Source organism: Culex pipiens, chromosome 2, assembly GCF_016801865.2.
Source record: "Culex pipiens pallens isolate TS chromosome 2, TS_CPP_V2, whole genome shotgun sequence".
Taxonomy (NCBI): domain Eukaryota; kingdom Metazoa; phylum Arthropoda; class Insecta; order Diptera; family Culicidae; genus Culex; species Culex pipiens.
In genome coordinates this window covers 223,422,194-223,443,527 of record NC_068938.1, presented here as the reverse complement: position 1 = coordinate 223,443,527, position 21,334 = coordinate 223,422,194, and the positions used below count along the sequence as shown (strand labels likewise).

Below are 21,334 nucleotides of genomic sequence, written 5' to 3'. Positions count from 1 at the left end.
CACCAAAGCAAAATGTAGGGATATTTCCAAGCTTTTCTCAAAAAATAACCTACCGACCATAACTTAGAAAAATATTACCGGCTATAATTTGAAAACGGTGCACATAATCATCAATTGAGAAGTTGTTGATTGTAAATTTAATTTTACATTGGAAAATAGTTTCAAAAATATTTTCAACTTTTTGAGATGTTTTTTTTAAATCCCTTTTTATGATTTAAAATGGATGGATTTTTTTGCCAACTTGGGTTTTTTTAATATGGTTTATTCCCTTAAAAAAAAAACAATTTTTAGGGACGAAGTGTAAATTTTAAAATTAAAATAAACCGTGAATAATTTTTTTTTTGTAGTCTTCATTCATACCTAAAACTTTGTCGAAGACACACAATCAATGAACTTTTCCTTCAAAAGATACAGTTTTTGAAATTTTTGTATGGGAAGCTGCCAAATTTAATTGAACTAACTGGTAATGAAAAATGGCTCAAAAAGTTTCAGTCAGATAAAAAAAAATCAAACCGAAATTTTACAAAGAGTTTTCGAATAAAGGGATAAATAAAGTGTTTCAGTTAAAATTTAACTACTGGAAGTTACTGTTGAAATATTCCGACCGAAAAAACACAAAACAACCGCATACAGTCTGAGCAATCCGCGCCAAATTACCGGTCAATAGTGGCTGCACAGTGCAAAAGTCATGGCCAACCGGGCTTAAATCAATTGTACTCAATTCATTCACGTACGCAAACCAAAACATAGCCTACTATTTATTATTATTTATTCTACCGATCGACCTGGGATTCCACTCTCATCAATCACACATTATTACATACACGCACGGTAATTTAAACCAAGATTGAGTGGAGGAGCACAGCAAAAAAAAACCCGGCTTTAAAAATTGCTGATGTTTGCGTTTCCGTCAAATGAATGGGAAGAGAGGGCCCTCTTACTTACCAACCAACCAACCAACCGGTGGACACAGACAATGTTGCGCGCGAGGCACAAAAAGAGTTAATAATGGGGAGACCTTTAGGTCTAAAGAGTTTACATTTGGCACCACCGTTTGTTTATTATTGTTTTGGATACCCCGGTTTTTTGTTTTCCTGCTCGTTTGGATTTATTTGTAAATTTGCCTCACGTCTACCTTCGACGTACGAACCGTGAGTCGCGAGACGGCGAAAATTTGCCATCATTATACCGATTTTTTTTTGGTAATTATATGAACAGTGAGTCTTTGCATGGGTAGTTTACATTGTACACGCTCTAGTTGTATCATTTTCGGTACTTGTAATTTGAAACTTTGTTTTGATTGAGCTGTTAACCCGCTAATTTTGTTCATAAGACGTTGTTTTCGTCTGCCGACATCAAGATCGTATTGAAGATCTGGTTGTGAGCCGAGTTGGACCTTTACATTTTCAAATGCTACGAGTGCGATCTTCTTAATTTCTCGAATTAGATTTCCAATTCCATGACCCATACAATCGATTTAATTACTAGTTTCATTCATGGTCCGTTCGGCGGCGCCATTCAAAGCTCGTCTGGCCTCGTTCTTAACCGCAGTCAACCGCACTTTTCAAGTTCAAGAAATTCGAACTTAACACTGAACTCGTTTGCGAACGCGATCGAAATTCTTGCCCCGCGATTAATCATCGCGGCGAGCGAGTGAATGTGGTTCGTCGCTTGCCGTAGAACCACGTTGCGTTGAACTCTCGAAGCGATCGAAGTAGGCCCCCGCTGGAGTCGATCATGTATGACGCGAGATCTTGAACCTTGTTTGGTTGGCTGGCTGGCGGGCGAAGCGGGCAAGTAGGCCTTGCCAGTGGATCGCGGCAGGCTTCCTTCTTCTTTCGAAAGTGGTTCTACTGGATCGGTCGGTAACTGTTAAACCGGTGGCGGGGGGCCTTCCCTGTCTTCGCGCGCCGCCTACTTTACGTGCAAGTATTCATCGCAGTGACCGGGTAGTGAGCGCGCAGTGTGGCAGCGCCTACTCGATTGAGAACTTGATTTGCTGTGTGCAGTTGTTGGCGCGCGTGATCACGAGACATTCTTGGCAGTTCAACAAGGTGTGACGCCGGTTTTGAGGTTATGTTTGAATATCTTCTTGGATTTCGCCTCGGACGCTGGACCAGAAATGACAGCATTTAGTCGCGTAATTGTTGTCATTTCTCATCGGCTAGCGTTCAACCTGACACAGATTATCTATGCGGCGTCAAGGCCGCACATCCGATGAAGCGGTAGCTCTCTGAGTAATTATCCTGGCACGCTTCACCACTTTGTCGTCCAAGTTGAGAAGCACAATTATGCCCATCAGCTGCACACATAGACGTAGACATAGGTACCTTCACGGGTACAAGTCTGGGATAGCAGCATCCGAAGCGTTGATGATGATGACCGCGAGAGGAGCCGGATGCGCTGCGCGATTGCTTCTCTAATTTGCAATCATTCAGTGTCTTGCGAACCTTCGTGGTGAACGGACACTAGAGCTGCGGTATTTTTTACTACCTAAGCTCAGAGTTATTTCAAAACAAAATTCACAGTCTTTTTAAAGACTACCTGAGTTATTTTCCAAAATTCTAAACAGTCTTTTCAAGACTAACCCCACCTGAAATTTTGTTGTATTTTACAAACGAAGCCATCTTTTTAAGAGAACTTTGCTTGCAAAATGCTTCAAAACAAAGGTAAACGCAAATCTTCTGAAGATTTGGTCGTTACGTCGGTGAAGCGTTTGAACGCTAAACCGGCTAACGGAAACAGAAAAAGAAAACAGCCTCTTCTGAGGTCTGATTCTGATTCTGAATGTGAGGTCAATCCTCCAATTCCATTGACAAACAGTTTCGGTGTTTTATCCGAAACTGATGACAAGGAACCTTCTCCTCGTACTGAGCCTTCTGCCGTCGAGAAACGAGTAAAGGCTCCGCCAATTGTTGTGACTTCCGTCTCCGATTTGGCCAGCTTTCGAACGCAACTGAAGAATTGCAAGGAAACTTGCAATTTGAAAGTTTCGTTCCAGCTTGGTCGAAGAGGAGAATGTCGCTTGTTGACGGAATCTTTACAAGATCACCAAACTTTTGTTGGTTATTTGAAAAACCACAAACACAATTTCTACACGTATGAGACCAAGAATGCTCGGCCATTCAAGGCGGTCTTGAAAGGTCTCTCCAACGACTTGTCAGTGGATGAGATCAAAAACGAACTTAAGGTGTTGCTTGGCTTTGCCCCATCCCAAGTAATACCAATGAAGAAAAAATCAAACGGGAATATTTCTCGCTTTGGTTTGACTTCACAATTTTATCTGATTCATTTCAACAGAAATGAAATCAACAATTTGAAAGTTTTGGACAAAGTTCAGTTTTTGTTCCATGTACGGGTAAAGTGGGAGCATTTTAAGAAACATGGCGGTAATGGCCAGAATCTGACTCAGTGCCGGCGTTGCCAGGCATTCGGTCACGGTACTGATCATTGCGCCATGGTTCCAAAATGCATGGTTTGCGGGGATTCTTCTCACGACAAGGACAATTGTCCCGTGAAAGAAGTCACTCAATTTAAATGTGCAAATTGTGGTGGAAATCACAAATCAAATTTCTGGGATTGCCCCATCAGAAAAAAGGTTTTGGATTCTCGTGCTAAGCATCAGCCGAAATCCAAACCGAAATTTTCTCAAAGTCAGGTTGTACCTGCATCTTTAAATCAAACGTTCGTACTGTCTCACTCGAACAATGCTAGAAATACCCCTACCGTGGAAAAGTTAGGTAACAACAATGGCATTTCTTATGCTAACGTCGTTTCGGGTTCGGGTTCATCCACGAATTTTAAATCCTCTACCAATTTTCAAATTGGGCAGGTACCTCAAATTTCATTTGAAAATTTTTCTGCTGGCAACGCTTTGGGATCTTCTGATCTCGGCGATGTTACGTTTGAAAAAATGACTTTTTTGCAAAACTCACTGTTTGGTTTGATTCAAACAATGAGTAATGCTACATCCATGATGGAAGCAATCCAGATTGGATTAAAATTTGCGAATGATGTTGTTCTTACCCTGAAGTTTAATCATGGATCTAAGTAATTCCATCAATATTATGAATTTTAATGCTCGCTCTTTAAAAGCGAAAGAAAATGAATTTTTCAACTTTTTACGAGTTCATAACGTGCATGTTGCTGTTATAACCGAAACATTTTTAAAAACGGGCACTTATTTGAAAAGTGATCCAGATTATAAAGTTATAACTAATAACCGAATGAATCGAAATGGCGGTGGAGTTGCAATAGTTATCCACCGTAGTATGACTTATAGCACGTTACGTGACTTTAAGTTAAAAGTTATTGAAAGTTTGGGCATTGAACTTGAAACTTCTTTTGGGAAAATTATGATTGCAGCTGCATATTTGCCTTTCCAATGCACTGGGGAAAATAAAAATTATTTCAAAGGGGATTTGAATAAACTTACTCGGCATAGATCTCGATTTTTGATAATCGGTGATTTTAATGCCAAACACCAATCTTGGAATAATTCAAAAGTAAATTCCAATGGTAAAATTCTGTTCAGAGATTGCACTTCTGGTCTTTATTCGGTTTTATACCCGAATGGGCCAACTTGCTTTTCTTCTGTTAGAAATCCATCAACAATTGATTTGGTGTTGACAAATCAAAGTCAGTATTGTGGTCCTTTAGTGACTCATGCTGATTTTGATTCTGATCATCTTCCAGTAACTTTTTCACTTTCTCATGAAGCAGTTACCAGACCCAATAGTTCTGTGTTTAATTACCACAAAGCTAATTGGGACAGGTATCAGCATCATATTGAGAATAATTTAAATCATGATTTTGTTTTAGAAACCCAAGCTGATATTGATTCAGCCTTGGAATCTTTAACTAATGCAATTTTGGATGCTAGGAATATTGCTATTCCTAAAGTCCAAGTCAAATTTGATTCTCCCATTATTGATGACGATCTTCAGCTTCTGATTCGTCTGAAAAATGTTCGCCGAAGACAGTATCAACGTTCTCGTGATCCTGCACTGAAGCGAATTCAAAAAGATTTGCAAAAGGTTATTGACCACAGATTCACTCTCCTGCGAAATGAAAAGTTCGCAAGAGATGTCGAACAAATTAAACCTTATTCCAAACCTTTTTGGAAACTTTCAAAGGTTCTTAAGAAACCTCAAAAACCCATCCCTTCTTTAAAAGATGGTGATAATATTCTATTAACTAATGGGGAAAAAGCTCAAAAACTTGCTCAGCAGTTTGAGAGTGCTCATAATTTCAACTTGAATGTTTTGAGTCCTATTGAAAATCAAATTTCAATAGAATTTCAGAATATTGTTGAACAAGAATTTTCATCAGATGAAGTTTTTAATACGGATCTGAATGAAATAAAATCTATTATCAAAAAATTTAAAAATATGAAAGCCCCTGGTGAGGATGGCATTTTTTACATTTTAATTAAAAAATTACCAGAAGCAACTTTAAGTTGCTTGGTCAAAATTTTCAACAAATGTTTTGATTTGGCATATTTTCCCAGTAGTTGGAAAAATGCCAAAGTAATTCCGATTTTGAAACCGGATAAAAATCCTGCTGAAGCCTCAAGCTATCGGCCCATTAGTTTGCTTTCATCTATTAGTAAATTATTCGAAAGAATAATTCTTAATGGAATGATGACGCACATTAATGAAAATTCAATTTTCGCTGATGAGCAGTTTGGATTTCGCCTTGGGCATTCAACTACTCATCAGTTGTTGAGAGTTTCAAATTTAATTCGAAGCAACAAATCTGAGGGCTATTCTACTGGCGCTGCTCTTCTAGACATAGAAAAAGCATTTGACAGTGTTTGGCATAAAGGTTTGATTGCGAAATTGAAAAGGTTTAATTTTCCGATTTATATCGTGAAAATTATTCAAAATTATTTGACGGATCGTACTCTGCAGGTATGTTATCAGAATAGCAAATCTGATCAACTACCTGTACGTGCTGGCGTCCCTCAAGGAAGCATTTTGGGTCCAATTTTATACAATATTTTTACTTCTGACTTGCCTGATTTGCCCCCAGGATGTCAGAAATCACTTTTTGCTGATGATACAAGCATCTCCGCCAAAGGTAGAAGCCTTCGTGTCATCACAAGAAGATTACAAAAAAGCTTGGATATTTTCAATTCTTATTTGAAAGAATGGAAAATTACTCCAAATGCTGCAAAAACTCAACTTATTATTTTCCCTCACAAACCAAGGGCTGATTTTCTTAAACCAAAAAGTCATCACATTATAAAGATGAATGAGGTAAATTTAAAGTGGGAGGATCAAGTGAAATATCTTGGACTTGGTTTTGACAAAAACCTTACTTACAAGGATCACATTGAAAGTATCCAGGTTAAATGTAACAAATATATTAAATGTTTGTACCAATTATAAACAGGAATTCTAGACTTTGTCTCAAGAATAAACTGTTAATTTATAAACAAATTTTCAGACCTGCCATGCTGCATTGATCCGCTCTTTATATAGTTTATAAGTTAGTTTTAAGGTATCCCTTTTCCCTTTTGTACATGTAGGACCTCCTACATTTGAAATCACTGAATAGCGAAAGCTACAATATTTCATGAATAAATGAAAGTTGCTAGTATTTAAAATTGAGGTGAAAAGTCATCGTTTGTGATTGGACACTCAATAATATTTTAACTGAATGAATGTACATGGAAAAGAAATTTGAATAAATATAAATTAAAAAAAAAAAAATAAAAATTTGCAATCATTCAAGCAATCCAAGCGTAAGCCGGTTTGTCCTCTTTCCACTGGTTGTAACCAATAGAGGGTCGGGGATTTCATTAGGGTCAACCGTCGATTGTGGTCGTTTGAAGAAGATGTCGCAAATATGTGTTACAGTTGAACTCAGCACGTGTTCAACTCGTTTCCAAGAACCTACGAGTAGTTGAGCGATTTCAACCAAAACAAAAAATCGTCTTGATGACTCGAGCGTTTCCAAAATGCCATTTCCGCGTGCACTAAAGTTAACGGAAAATCGCCACTGTTTGTAATTAGCCATGCTTGCTCGGTCGCATCTAGTTTCTTTTAGTTTTTTTTTGCGTTTTTAACCTTAAACTTTACCTATGTTAAGTGGCTCTCCGATGTCGACGTCCATTAACGAACCGTGACCACAGTAGGCACTGACCGACTGGAGATCATCGCATCGCATGCTTCGACGGGGTCTCCTGTATTTCCCCCCACCACCAAAAGTGTGTGCCATTACGTGTGCCCCCAAATGAGACTGGAATTGTGCGCCACTACTTGTATGTTATTTCCAATTTACTAGACCGCAGCCGAAAAGCCGACAGCCGATTTATCTGCGTTGGACTTTTTTGATGAAGATTTAACCGGCTGCAATTTCACCTGTGCGGAGGCAATCAGTTTCGAAAGTTGCACTCTCCAAATGTAACAGTGGGAATTTTCAAGTTGCACTCATCGAAAACTCTCAATTACCGGCCAAATCATCATTACGCAATCATTTCGAGAACCCTTCTCCAACGTACAGTTACAAGACCTTCTCGAAAAGCCACTGACACTGCGTGTTCTTGAGCTGGGTAAATTCGAACGTTCGCTAATTGAGGAAAATTTCGGCGTACTTCGAGGAACGCGTTCACATCAAAGCAAGCCGTGGTGGTGGGGACGGCGTGCTGTGGGCAATGTTGGAAATGTTAGTTCATTTCATCGCTGCGGATTTCATGGCCAGCCTTGTTTTTTTTAGCTTCCGACAAAAATCGGACAATCAGCGAAAATGGCGCGCGCTCGACAAACGTTTACGACTTAATTTTTGTGCGTTGCCCGAGGGAGGGAAGAGATGGCGAGATTGGATCAGAAATGTTCTTCAAATGTTGTAGCTTTAAGTTTGTGAAAGATTAAGTAAATTAACTTTTTTCTCATTCTTAATAGAGAACAGCCAAATTGGTCAAGATTTTCACTGTTCTTCAATCTAATCAAAAACATCTACAGTTTAAGAACTTTTTACTTACTTATTGATTCCAGTCTGTTCTCATAGTTAAAGTGAAAATTGATTTTTTTTTCAAAGGTGTAGAAATTAAACATTGTTAATTTTATTGTATTTGCCTGTTTTACAAAGTTTTTGGTGAATCTGGTTTTTACTAGTCTTAAAAGTATCATCTCACTCTCAGCAAAGTTGAAGGTTTAAAATGCGCTTTGTGATGCGTCCGATTACCATCTTAATTACAAATGTGAGCGGTGGAAGGTGAGCAAGAAAACAGGTTTTCGTTTCTTGCCTTCTCGAGTTGGGGACGGAATTTTAGCACCAACACGTGCTCTTTAATCTTTTGCCATTCTCAACTCTTTGAGACGATTCGCCTGCTGCTGAATATTCAAATTTACACAATTAAAACCGCAAATTGTAGCAGAAAACTTTCGCCGCAATTTGGGAAACTCTGATTTAGATTTTCGTTTCCTTCTTTTGTTTGCAAAGTTTTCAGTCAGCAAAAAATCAAAATCGCTAAATGCTGCTCACCCAATCGGAAGCTCGTTCGTTCTGCTCAACAAATTACTGTTTAGTTGAACACTTGGCGTATTCAAATGAAAGGAAGCTCCACCATATGGCACCACTGCTGCTGCCAGTTCCGAGAGGTATTCTTGTTTTTAATTCCTGGGTCCAACTTTTTCGCTCTTTCTCATTCCAATTCCCGTCACAAGGGTTTTGGGTAAAACTTTTTCGACAGGCACAGATTTGCTGATTTGCTTGGGCAGAACGAAGCGAAATTGCCTCTATTTGCATATTATCGATTTTTGAAGGGCTTTTCCCGTGTGACACCTGCACGCCGCCGCCGGCTTGGGAGGCATAAATTACCAATTGCATCGTTTGGAAAAAGTTTAGATGAAAAAAAAGTGTGGTGTCTAAATTGCATATCAGATTAGTTTTCCGCCGTGGACTTTAAATCGACTGTTTGGGATTAATTTTATCTGGATTTATTGAGGTCATCTGAGCAACAACGCACTTTTCAAATTGAAATTGAATTTAAATTTGGTTTAGCACAAAACCACGGCCCATCACCAACCAAAATTCTAACCCGTTTGCAGTAAAAAAGCAATTTTCACACTTTTCATCCCTCCTTCATGCGCATCAACTTCAGGCTGGAAATCGTTTTTCCTTTGTTGATTAGCACCTTCATCCACTTGGATACATTATCAAATTTTTCCAGCCAAACAACCGATTTCGTAACGGTCCTTTTAAATCTAAGAAGGCTGGGCGCTCGAGATCTTCCCGCCAGGGCACTGTACTGCGCTTTTCAAGCGATTTCCGGCGCATGGCTTGCTACTGATTTACTTTTTTCGGATCTATTCGGAAGTTTGCTAGTGAAAAAAAAACGATCCACAAATTATTCATGCGCCGACCGGCTTCGTGTGTACCAGCCCGTGCAAACAAAATAAAAACAACCAAATTGTCGAACAGAACAGAAAAAAAGTGAAACAGTACAGTGAAAGGCCATTGGCTGGCTGGCGGTGGCGGTACAAAATGTACCGAAATTTCGTTCCACGTGGTCACAGCCATCAGCGCGGTTACACGGCGTTTTTCCCTCCTCGCGGTCGATAAACACTAATGTATGTGAATTGACCGCTGCCGCCGTCACCGTGAGGCCCTTTTTGTACCGGTGGTAGTTAATCGGTTTGGGATTTTTTTTCGACATGTACCGCGTTGGGAAACATCATTGGAATTTTCGGGGCTATTAGAACTGTTTTTTGAATGTTTGGGCGCTGGCGATGAGTCCTCTGTAGAGCGTCCAATGTTCCGTCTTGAATTGTTTTCCGGATTCCGGAATAGTCAATAATTTTCCGGGAGCTCTGATGTGATTTGACACTTCGAACACGGAAAAAACTTTCTTGCTGAAATTATGGAATTCATTTCATGAGTATGTTAATAATTTATTCCAAGATTTCGTAATACTTCCGACATTTTAATTAATTCCATTCAAGAATTCGTGAATCACAATGCATGAACTTAAGAAAACGCTTCATTACACAACTCGACAATTTTGAAGTTGATGACGTTTCAGTTTCGTGAAGGCATGATAGATTTGGGCTCCCTTAACGCGCTCCAATTGACAGAATTGAAGTTAAGTAAATTTCCTGTGAAAGAATAAAGTTGTAATTTCAGAGACATTTGAAGATTTTTATTCATTAAAACCAGACGTGCATATGCCTTAACAACTCTTCTTAACGGCTTTCAAGATACACAGTAAAAAAACATGGTAATAATACATGGGAATGAGCACATTTGTTATGTCAGAAAAAAGTGTAATTTCATCTCTGAAAATGTGTAATTTTACCTCTTTTTCTTTGTAATTTTTTCAGTCAAAATTGAGGTGATATTATATCATAAATGGAATCATATCCTTTCAATTTTTCAGATTCCAAATTCACTCATTATGTTGCTGTGTGGCAAGTTCTTGAATAGTCAAGTCACGCTTGCTGTCCGTAAAACTTGATTTAAATCATTGGTAAATCATTGATATATCGAATAATCAATTTTAGCTATGTTTGGTTTTTGGATTTTCACGAAAAAACTAAATATATTTTATCAGCGATGAGATTTTTCTAGGTTTAGCGATTTTTTACGCTAACAAATCGACTTCGGCCAGAGCCTAAGTGAATTTCCACGCTGAAAATATCCAGTTTTCTGGAGGAACAACAAGAGAAAAATTAAATTTTGTTGCTGATTCTGCTACTAAGAGAAAACTAAAACATAAATGGACGATTTTTATGAGGAAAATAACAAGTGTAAAATTAGGTAAATTTTGATGCTGTAATTTTGTACGGTTGAATATTACCTTTATTGTGTTGTAATTTTACCTCAATTCAGACTGTTAAAATTACACATTTTCAGAGGTAAAATTACACATTTTTCTGCCACAAAAGATTTACTCCTTCCCAGATGTAATATTACCATGTTTATATTACAAAGCTCAAGTAATTCAAACTGGAATAAATCAAGTTTGAATAAAAAGGTAGTCAAATTGTTAATACACCAAATTTACTTTTTATTTAAATATTTTTGTACACTTCAATTAACAATTCAAAGTTATTGAATGTTGTAACAATTTTGTCTAAATGTTCGTTTTCCTTTAAAATCTTACAGTTCAAAAAGTAAATATTTAATTTAAAACTAATTAAATTTGCAATCAAAATCTGTGTGGAAAAATGTCACTAAATTTGTAATGTTTTTGCATTGATTTCAGAAAATCCAAGAAATTTGCAAAAATTGTGGAATGTTACGAATTTCGCAATGTCTGCAAAATCGTGAAAATTCACAACCATGGCATGCTATGCCACTGTGGTCAGCTGCCGAAAATTGCACTCTTTTATTTATAGGCGTTCGGCGGTCGTGTTTTCCCGCGGCTTCCGTTAGTGGTCGCGCCACATCCAAGTGGGAGCCGTTTTTCGTTTCCGCCATGTTTATTTTTTCTAGCCGTTTGTTTTTTGTCACACCCGGAAACCGGAAAGCTGCTGCTGCACTCAATATGGCGTCAACGATGGCAGCACTGTGCATCCTAGCGGCAGTCAGGGTGGTATTAAAGTTGATCTTCTGCTTGAATGCGCCAATGGCACTTTTGGGGGTCGGACTGTGGGTGGACATTAACGCGGCGTGGTTACAGAGGGGGTGGTCACTACAGCAACAAAGGTCTCCCCGGATGGCCGTTGGTCCGGGCTAAAGTAATATTTATGGGTTGCGATTCCTGGCTGGGTTGGTTGGTTGGTTTTTTTGGTGGCCAAGCTTTCAGCAGGATTGCGCACCAGAAGCAGTCGCACAATGGATATTTATGGCATTTTAGTCCGGACTCAAAGTGAAATTGTGACACCAGTGAATAAATGCTACGTCGCAAAGTCAAACCAAGAATATCTGGGGAGAGTTCTTTTCAAAACAACATTTACCAAACGTGAACATTATTCCAAGCACACAGCAGGCGTTGACCAAAATGAAGTCGCTAAACACCGAAAAAGATCAAGATAATCTCTCCCAGAAAAAAATATGGTCATAGCGCGCTACCCAAAACAGGTTGGTCGCCACGTAATTTGTGTCATGTTTTCCCGGGTCTTCGGCAGTCTCATCCCTCTTACTTAATAGCAATAAACAATCATAATGAGCCATTTGTCAGGCCTAAGCGAAAGCCATTTGATTATCGCACCGCAGCGCAAGTGCTGAACAACTTAGCTGACGTTCATCGTGGTAGGCGCGTCCCCGGTGACTGGTTGGTTGGTGGAATTGGGTGAAAGATACAATCTTTTGGGAGGAAAGACTTGAGCAAAAAGCACGGCCCACTTGTTATGCCACGGAGGTGTCAAGAAGTCATTGTTGGTGTTGTCGTAGATGTTACATGTCTTTTTGCCAGAGCCTACTACTCTTCAGGAAGCCCAATTCTTACACATTGTGACGAGAAATTAACAGAAAAACATTGAAGTTATAAAAAAAATACTTAGGTTTTTAAACACCCCAAAGTGCGTCCTCCTCCCAAAAAGCTCTTTATTTGTTGAGAGTAAATTTCCAAGCTCATTTTCACCGGAATAGCTTTCATTACCCTTCACACGTGTGATGTTTTCTTGTTCAACCGCTCGAGTTCGCCCTAAATCTTAACCTTTTTACGAACGCCATTTACTCAGAAGTGCCTCCTCTTTCTCTGCGTTTATTTACAGGTGTTTTTACTCCACCGCACGACACCGGCCGCCACATCAAGACGGCGAAACACACGAATAAAAAATCAATTAAGGTGAGTCGACGACGACGCCGCTTTCCCACAGGCGACAAGGACAGATTTTTATCTCGGCGACACTGAAGGAAATGTGAACGCCAAGAAAAAAGTGAAAATTCAATCAAAGAAATATGGTCGTTCGGGGAAAATCTAGTTTTATCTAGGGAGGGAGGGGGTTGGTCGCGTGTGGTGACATTACTGACGTTCCGCGCCTTCTGCAAATTGGCAAATAGAATAACTCAATTCGCGCGCGACCGCGCTCAATTCAGGCTGCAGGCTCCACTTTCCTTTCCGGTTGGGCTGGCTCTGGTCCTGTCCCTACAACTACCGTCCCCTCATCCTCAGTAACCTATGAGGTGGCGTGGCCTACTGCTTACTGGGCTTTCTAGGTTAGAAAACACTCACCGACCAACTTGGATCTGTCGTGAGCCCCAATGCCTACTGGGACGACGATGATGGTGCGGTTTTCTGTGGAAATGTTTTACGACCTTATTTGTAGTGAGCTGCTCTCTTGGCAGATGCCTGCTAAGCTGGTCCAGTTCCGAGCCGAGCAAAGCCCGGTAGCTGCGCGGTTGACCCAAGGGTGGCAGCATGCAGGAAGAAGTGGTTTTGCGATTGTCGCTTTCCCGGGCTCTCGGCAAAAAGCCGGACTCATCACTTGGTCAACCTACGGCTGCTGTGGGGAGGATGTTTTGCGGAATCGGACGCCTAATTTTCTCCCTCTCTCTCTCGCTCCGTACTTTGGTCATCATTTGCGGTTGGTCACTCACTCACTCCGAGTTGAAGTGGTTCAGCTTAGGCTCAGCGACGGAGGAAAGCTATTTGTCGAAAGTGGACGACATATGTCGAGCCGGTATGACACAAATTAGTGTGACATGCTGGAGTTTGCTGTCGAAGCTGTTATGAGCTTAAGTGGAAATTGTTTTGTCAATTTTCACATTTATCTTGGTGGTAGGGTTTTATGTTCCATAAAAAAATTGTTTACCAATGGTCAATGAAAAATAATAATGAAAAGGGAAGTTCTTCAAAAGCTATGCTAGCTTATTTTATATATTTTTATCAAGATTATTTATCAATGTAAAAGAAATTGAAAGAAACCAATCACTCTAGGATAATTAAATAAAAAATGAAAAAATAGAAATTTAGGTGAACATTTTAAAGTTTTTGAAAATTTTCCAAATTACCAAAATTACCAAAATTACCAAAATTATCAAAATTACCATAATCACCTATATTACCAATATTACCAAAACTACGAAAATTACCAAAATTACCAAAATAACAATAATTACATAAATTACCAATGTTACCAATATAACCAATATTACCAATATTACCAATATTACCAATATTACCAATATTACCAAAATTACAAAAATTACAAAAATTAAAAAATTACAAAAATTACAAAAATTACAAAAATTACAAAAATTACAAAAATTGCAAAAATTACAAAAATTACAAAAATTACAAAAATTACAAAAATTACAAAAATTACAAAAATTACAAAAATTACAAAAATTACAAAAATTACAAAAATTACAAAAATTACAAAAATTACAAAAATTACAAAAATTACGAAAATAACAAAAATTACAAAAAATACCACTATTACCAAAATTACCAAAATTACCAAAATAACCAAAATTACCAAAATTACCAAAATTACCAAAATTACCAAAATTACCAAAATTACCAAAATTACCAAAATTACCAAAATTACCAAAATTACCAAAATTACCAAAATTACCAAAATTACCAAAATTACCAAAATTACCAAAATTACCAAAATTACCAAAAGTACCAAAAATACAAAAAATACCAAAATTACCAAAATTACCAAAATTACCAAAATTACCAAAATAACCAAAATAACCAAAATCACCAATATTACCAAAACTACAAAAATTACCAAAATTACCAAAACCACCAAAATTATCAGAATTACCAAAATAACCACAATTACCACAATTACCAAAATTACAAAAATTACAAAAAAAAACAAAAATTCCAAAAATTACAAAAATTACAAAAATTACAAAAATTACCAAAATTACCAAAATTACCAAAATGACCGAAATGACCAAAATGACCAAAATGACCAAAATGACCAAAATGACCAAAATGACCAAAACGATCAAAATTACCAAAATTACCAAAATTACCAAAATGACCTAAATGAACAAAATGATTACCACAATTACCACAATTACCAAAATTACAAAAATTACAAAAAAAAACAAAAATTACAAAAATTACAAAAATTACAAAAATTACAAAAATTACAAAAATACCAAAATTACCAAAATTACCAAAATTACCAAAATGACCGAAATGACCAAAATGACCAAAATGACCAAAATGACCAAAATGACCAAAATGACCAAAACGATCAAAATTACCAAAATTACCAAAATGACCAAAATGACCTAAATGAACAAAATGATCAAAATGACCAAAATGATCAATATGACCAAAATGACCAAAATGACCAAAATGACCAAAATTACCAAAATGACCAAATTGACCAAATTGACCAAAATGACCAAAATGACCAAAATGACCAAAATGACCAAAATGACCAAAATGACCAAAATGACCAAAATGACCAAAATGACTCAAATGACCAAAATGACCAAAAATAACCAAAATGACCAAAAATAACCAAAATGACCAAAATGACCAAAATGACCAAAATGACCAAAATGACCAAAATGACCAAAATGACCAAAATGACCAAAATGACCAAAATGACCAAAATGACCAAAATGACCGAAATGACCAAAATGACCAAAATGACCAAAAATAACCAAAATGACTAAAATGACCAAAATGACCAAAATGACATAAATGATCAAAATTACCAAAATGACCAAAATTACCAAAATTACCAAAATGACCAAAATGACCAAAATGACCAAAATGACCAAAATGACCAAAATGACCAAAATGACCAAAATGACCAAAATGACCAAAATGACCAAAATGACCAAAATGACCAAACTGGCCAAAATGACCAAAATGACCAAAATGACCAAAATGACCAAAATGACCAAAATGACCAAAATGACCAAAATGACCAAAATGACCAAAATGATCAAAATGACCAAAATGACCAAAATGACCAAAATGACCAAAATGACCAAAATGACCAAAATGACCAAAATGACCAAAATGACCGAAATGACCAAAATGACCAAAATGACCAAAATGACCAAAATGACCAAAATGACCAAAATGACCAAAATGACCAAAATGACCAAAATGACCAAAATGACTCAAATGACCAAAATGACCAAAAATAACCAAAATGACCAAAAATAACCAAAATGACCAAAATGACCAAAATGACCAAAATGACCAAAATGACCAAAATGACCAAAATGACCAAAATGACCAAAATGACCAAAATGACCAAAATGACCAAAATGACCAAAATGACCGAAATGACCAAAATGACCAAAATGACCAAAAATAACCAAAATGACTAAAATGACCAAAATGACCAAAATGACATAAATGATCAAAATTACCAAAATGACCAAAATTACCAAAATTACCAAAATGACCAAAATGACCAAAATGACCAAAATGACCAAAATGACCAAAATGACCAAAATGACCAAAATGACCAAAATGACCAAAATGACCAAAGTGACCAAAATGATCAAAATGACTCAAATGACCAAAATGACCAAAAATAACCAAAATGACCAAAATGACTAAAATGACCAAAATGACCAAAATGACCAAAATGACCAAAATGACCAAAATAACCAAAATGACCTAAATGAACAAAATGATCAAAATGACCAAAATGATCAATATGACCAAAATGACCAAAATGACCAAAATGACCAAAATGACCAAAATGACCAAAATGACCAAAATAACCAAAATGAACAAAATGAACAAAATGATCAAAATGACAAAAATGATCAAAATGACCAAAGTGACCAAAATGATCAAAATGACCAAAATGACCAAAATGACCAAAAATAACCAAAATGACCAAAATGACCAAAATGACTAAAATGACCAAAATGACCAAAATAACCAAAATGACCTAAATGAACAAAATGATCAAAATGACCAAAATGATCAATATGACCAAAATGACCAAAATGACCAAAATGACCAAAATGACCAAAATGACCAAAATGACCAAAATGGCCAAAATGACCAAAATGACCAAAATGACCAAAATGACCAAAATGACCAAAATGACCAAAATGACCAAAATGACCAAAATGACCAAAATGACCAAAATGACCAAAATGACCAAAATGACCAAAATGACCAAAATGACCAAAATGACCAAAATGACCAAAATGACCAAAATGACCAAAATGACCAAAATAACCAAAATGACCTAAATGAACAAAATGATCAAAATGACCAAAATGATCAATATGACCAAAATGACCAAAATGACCAAAATGACCAAAATGACCAAAATAACCAAAATGACCAAAATGACCAAAATGACCAAAGTGATCAAAATGACCAAAATGACCAAAATGACCAAAATGACCAAAATGACCAAAGTGATCAAAATGACCAAAATGACCAAAATGACTAAAATGACCAAAATGACCAAAATAACCAAAATGACCTAAATGAACAAAATGATCAAAATGACCAAAATGATCAATATGACCAAAATGACCAAAATGACCAAAATGATCAAAATGACCAAAGTGACCAAAATGACCAAAATGACCAAAATGACCAAAGTGATCAAAATGACCAAAATGACCAAAGTGATCAAAATGACCAAAATGACCAAAATGACCAAAATGACCAAAATGACCAAAATGACCAAAATGACCAAAATGACCAAAATGACCAAAATGATCAAAATGACCAAAATTACCAAAATGACCAAAATGACCGAAATGACCAAAATGATCAAAATGACCAAAATGACCAAAATGACCAAAATGACCAAAATGACCAAAATGACCAAAATGACCAAAATGACCAAAATGACCAAAATGACCAAAATGACCAAACTGGCCAAAATGACCAAAATGACCAAAATGACCAAAATGACCAAAATGACCAAAATGACCAAAATTACCAAAATTACCAAAATGATCAAAATGACCAAAATGACCAAAATGACCAAAATGACCAAAATGACCAAAATGACCAAAATGACCAAAATGACCAAAATGACCAAAATGACCGAAATGACCAAAATGACCAAAATGCCCAAAATGACCAAAATGACCAAAATGACCAAAATGACCAAAATGACCAAAATGACCAAAATGACCAAAATGACCAAAATGACCAAAATGACCAAAATGACCAAAATGACCGAAATGACCAAAATGACCAAAATGACCAAAAATAACCAAAATGACTAAAATGACCAAAATGACCAAAATGACATAAATGATCAAAATTACCAAAATGACCAAAATTACCAAAATGACCAAAATGACCAAAATGACCAAAATGACCAAAATGACCAAAATGACCAAAATGACCAAAGTGACCAAAATGATCAAAATGACTCAAATGACCAAAATGACCAAAAATAACCAAAATGACCAAAATGACTAAAATGACCAAAATGACCAAAATGACCAAAATGACCAAAATGACCAAAATAACCAAAATGACCTAAATGAACAAAATGATCAAAATGACCAAAATGATCAATATGACCAAAATGACCAAAAATGACCAAAATGACCAAAATGACCAAAATGACCAAAATGACTAAAATGACCAAAATGACCAAAATGACCAAAATGACCAAAATGACCAAAATGACCAAAATGATCAAAATGACCAAAATGACCAAAATGACCAAAATGACCAAAATGACCAAAATGACCAAAATGACCAAAATGACCAAAATGACCAAAATGACCAAAATGATCAATATGACCAAAATGACCAAAATGACCAAAATGACCAAAATGACCAAAATGACCAAAATGACCAAAATGACCAAAATGACCAAAATGACCAAAATGACCAAAATGACCAAAATGACCAAAATGACCAAAATGACCAAAATGACCAAAATGACCAAAATGACCAAAATGACCAAAATGACCAAAATGACCAAAATGACCAAAAATAACCAAAATGACCAAAATGACCAAAATGACCAAAAATAACCAAAAATAACCAAAATGACCAAAATGACCAAAATGACCAAAAATGACCAAAAATGACCAAAAATAACCAAAATGACCAAAATGACCAAAATGACCAAAATGACCAAAATGACCAAAATGACCAAAATGACCAAAATGACCAAAATGATCAAAATGACCAAAATGACCAAAATGACCAAAATGACCAAAATGATCAAAATGACCAAAATGACCAAAATGACCAAAATGACCAAAATGACCGAAATGACCAAAATGACCAAAATGACCAAAATGACCAAAATGACCAAAATGACCAAAATGACCAAAATGACCAAAATGACCAAAATGACCAAAATGACCAAAATGACCAAAATGACCAAAATGACCGAAATGACCAAAATGACCAAAATGACCAAAAATAACCAAAATGACTAAAATGACCAAAATGACCAAAATGACATAAATGATCAAAATTACCAAAATGACCAAAATGACCAAAATGACCAAAATGACCAAAATGACCAAAATGACCAAAATGACCAAAATGACCAAAATGACCAAAATGACCAAAATGACCAAAATGACCAAATGACCAAAATGACCAAAATGCCCAAAATGACCAAAATGACCAAAATGACCAAAATGACCAAAATGACCAAAATGACCAAAATGACCAAAATGACCAAAATGACCAAAATGACCAAAATGACCAAAATGACCAAAATGACCGAAATGACCAAAATGACCAAAATGACCAAAATGACCAAAATGACCAAAATGACTAAAATGACCAAAATGACCAAAATGACCAAAATGACCAAAATAACCAAAATGACCTAAATGAACAAAATGATCAAAATGACCAAAATGATCAATATGACCAAAATGACCAAAATGACCAAAATAACCAAAATGACCAAAATGACCAAAATGACCAAAATGACCAAAATGACCAAAATGACCAAAATGACCAAAATGACCAAAATGACCAAAATGACCGAAATGACCAAAATGACCAAAATGACCAAAATGACCAAAATGACCAAAATGACTAAAATGACCAAAATGACCAAAATGACCAAAATGACCAAAATGACCAAAATGACCAAAATGACCAAAATGACCAAAATGACCAAAATGACCAAAATGACCAAAATGACCAAAATGACCAAAATGACCAAAATGACCAAAATGACCAAAATGACCGAAATGACCAAAATGACCAAAATGACCAAAAATAACCAAAATGACTAAAATGACCAAAATGACCAAAATGACATAAATGATCAAAATTACCAAAATGACCAAAATTACCAAAATGACCAAAATGACCAAAATGACCAAAATGACCAAAATGACCAAAATGACCAAAATGACCAAAATGACCAAAATGACCAAAATGACCAAAATGACCAAAATGACCAAAGTGACCAAAATGATCAAAATGACTCAAATGACCAAAATGACCAAAAATAACCAAAATGACCAAAATGACTAAAATGACCAAAATGACCAAAATGACCAAAATGACCAAAATGACCAAAATAACCAAAATGACCTAAATGAACAAAATGATCAAAATGACCAAAATGATCAATATGACCAAAATGACCAAAATGACCAAAATGACCAAAATGACCAAAATGACCAAAATAACCAAAATGAACAAAATGAACAAAATGATCAAAATGACAAAAATGATCAAAATGACCAAAGTGACCAAAATGATCAAAATGACCAAAATGACCAAAATGACCAAAAATAACCAAAATGACCAAAATGACCAAAATGACTAAAATGACCAAAATGACCAAAATAACCAAAATGACCTAAATGAACAAAATGATCAAAATGACCAAAATGATCAATATGACCAAAATGACCAAAATGACCAAAATGACCAAAATGACCAAAATGACCAAAATGACCAAAATGACCAAAATGGCCAAAATGACCAAAATGACCAAAATGACCAAAATGACCAAAATGACCAAAATGACCAAAATGACCAAAATGACCAAAATGACCAAAATGACCAAAATGACCAAAATGACCAAAATGACCAAAATGATCAAAATGACCAAAATGACCAAAATGACCAAAATGACCAAAATGACCAAAATGACCAAAATGACCAAAATGACCAAAATGACCAAAATGACCGAAATGACCAAAATGACCAAAATGCCCAAAATGACCAAAATGACCAAAATGACCAAAATGACCAAAATGACCAAAATGACCAAAATGACCAAAATGACCAAAATGACCGAAATGACCAAAATGACCAAAATGACCAAAAATAACCAAAATGACTAAAATGACCAAAATGACCAAAATGACATAAATGATCAAAATTACCAAAATGACCAAAATGACCAAAATGACCAAAATGACCAAAATGACCAAAATGACCAAAATGACCAAAATGACCAAAATGACCAAAATGACCGAAATGACCAAAATGACCAAAATGCCCAAAATGACCAAAATT

General features: G+C 36.1%; 2 protein-coding genes across 5 annotated transcripts in view; one reads left to right on the top strand and one right to left on the bottom strand.

The window, feature by feature from the left end:
• Window positions 1-9,679, bottom strand: part of LOC120428260 (40S ribosomal protein S12) — a 79,057-nt gene extending 69,378 nt beyond the window's left edge. Inside the window, exon 1 of the mRNA XM_052709192.1 lies at window positions 9,647-9,679. Within this exon, the coding sequence (XP_052565152.1) occupies window positions 9,647-9,664 (18 nt within the window). The 5' untranslated portion in view covers window positions 9,665-9,679. The remainder of the gene's footprint in view (window positions 1-9,646) is intronic.
• Window positions 1-21,334, top strand: part of LOC120423698 (putative polypeptide N-acetylgalactosaminyltransferase 9) — an 83,129-nt gene that overhangs the window by 26,199 nt on the left and 35,596 nt on the right. For all 4 annotated transcript variants that reach the window (XM_052709189.1, XM_039587598.2, XM_039587599.2 and 1 more), the window contains exon 3: window positions 12,666-12,739. The gene's annotated coding sequence lies outside the window, so the exon portion shown is untranslated. The remainder of the gene's footprint in view (window positions 1-12,665; window positions 12,740-21,334) is intronic.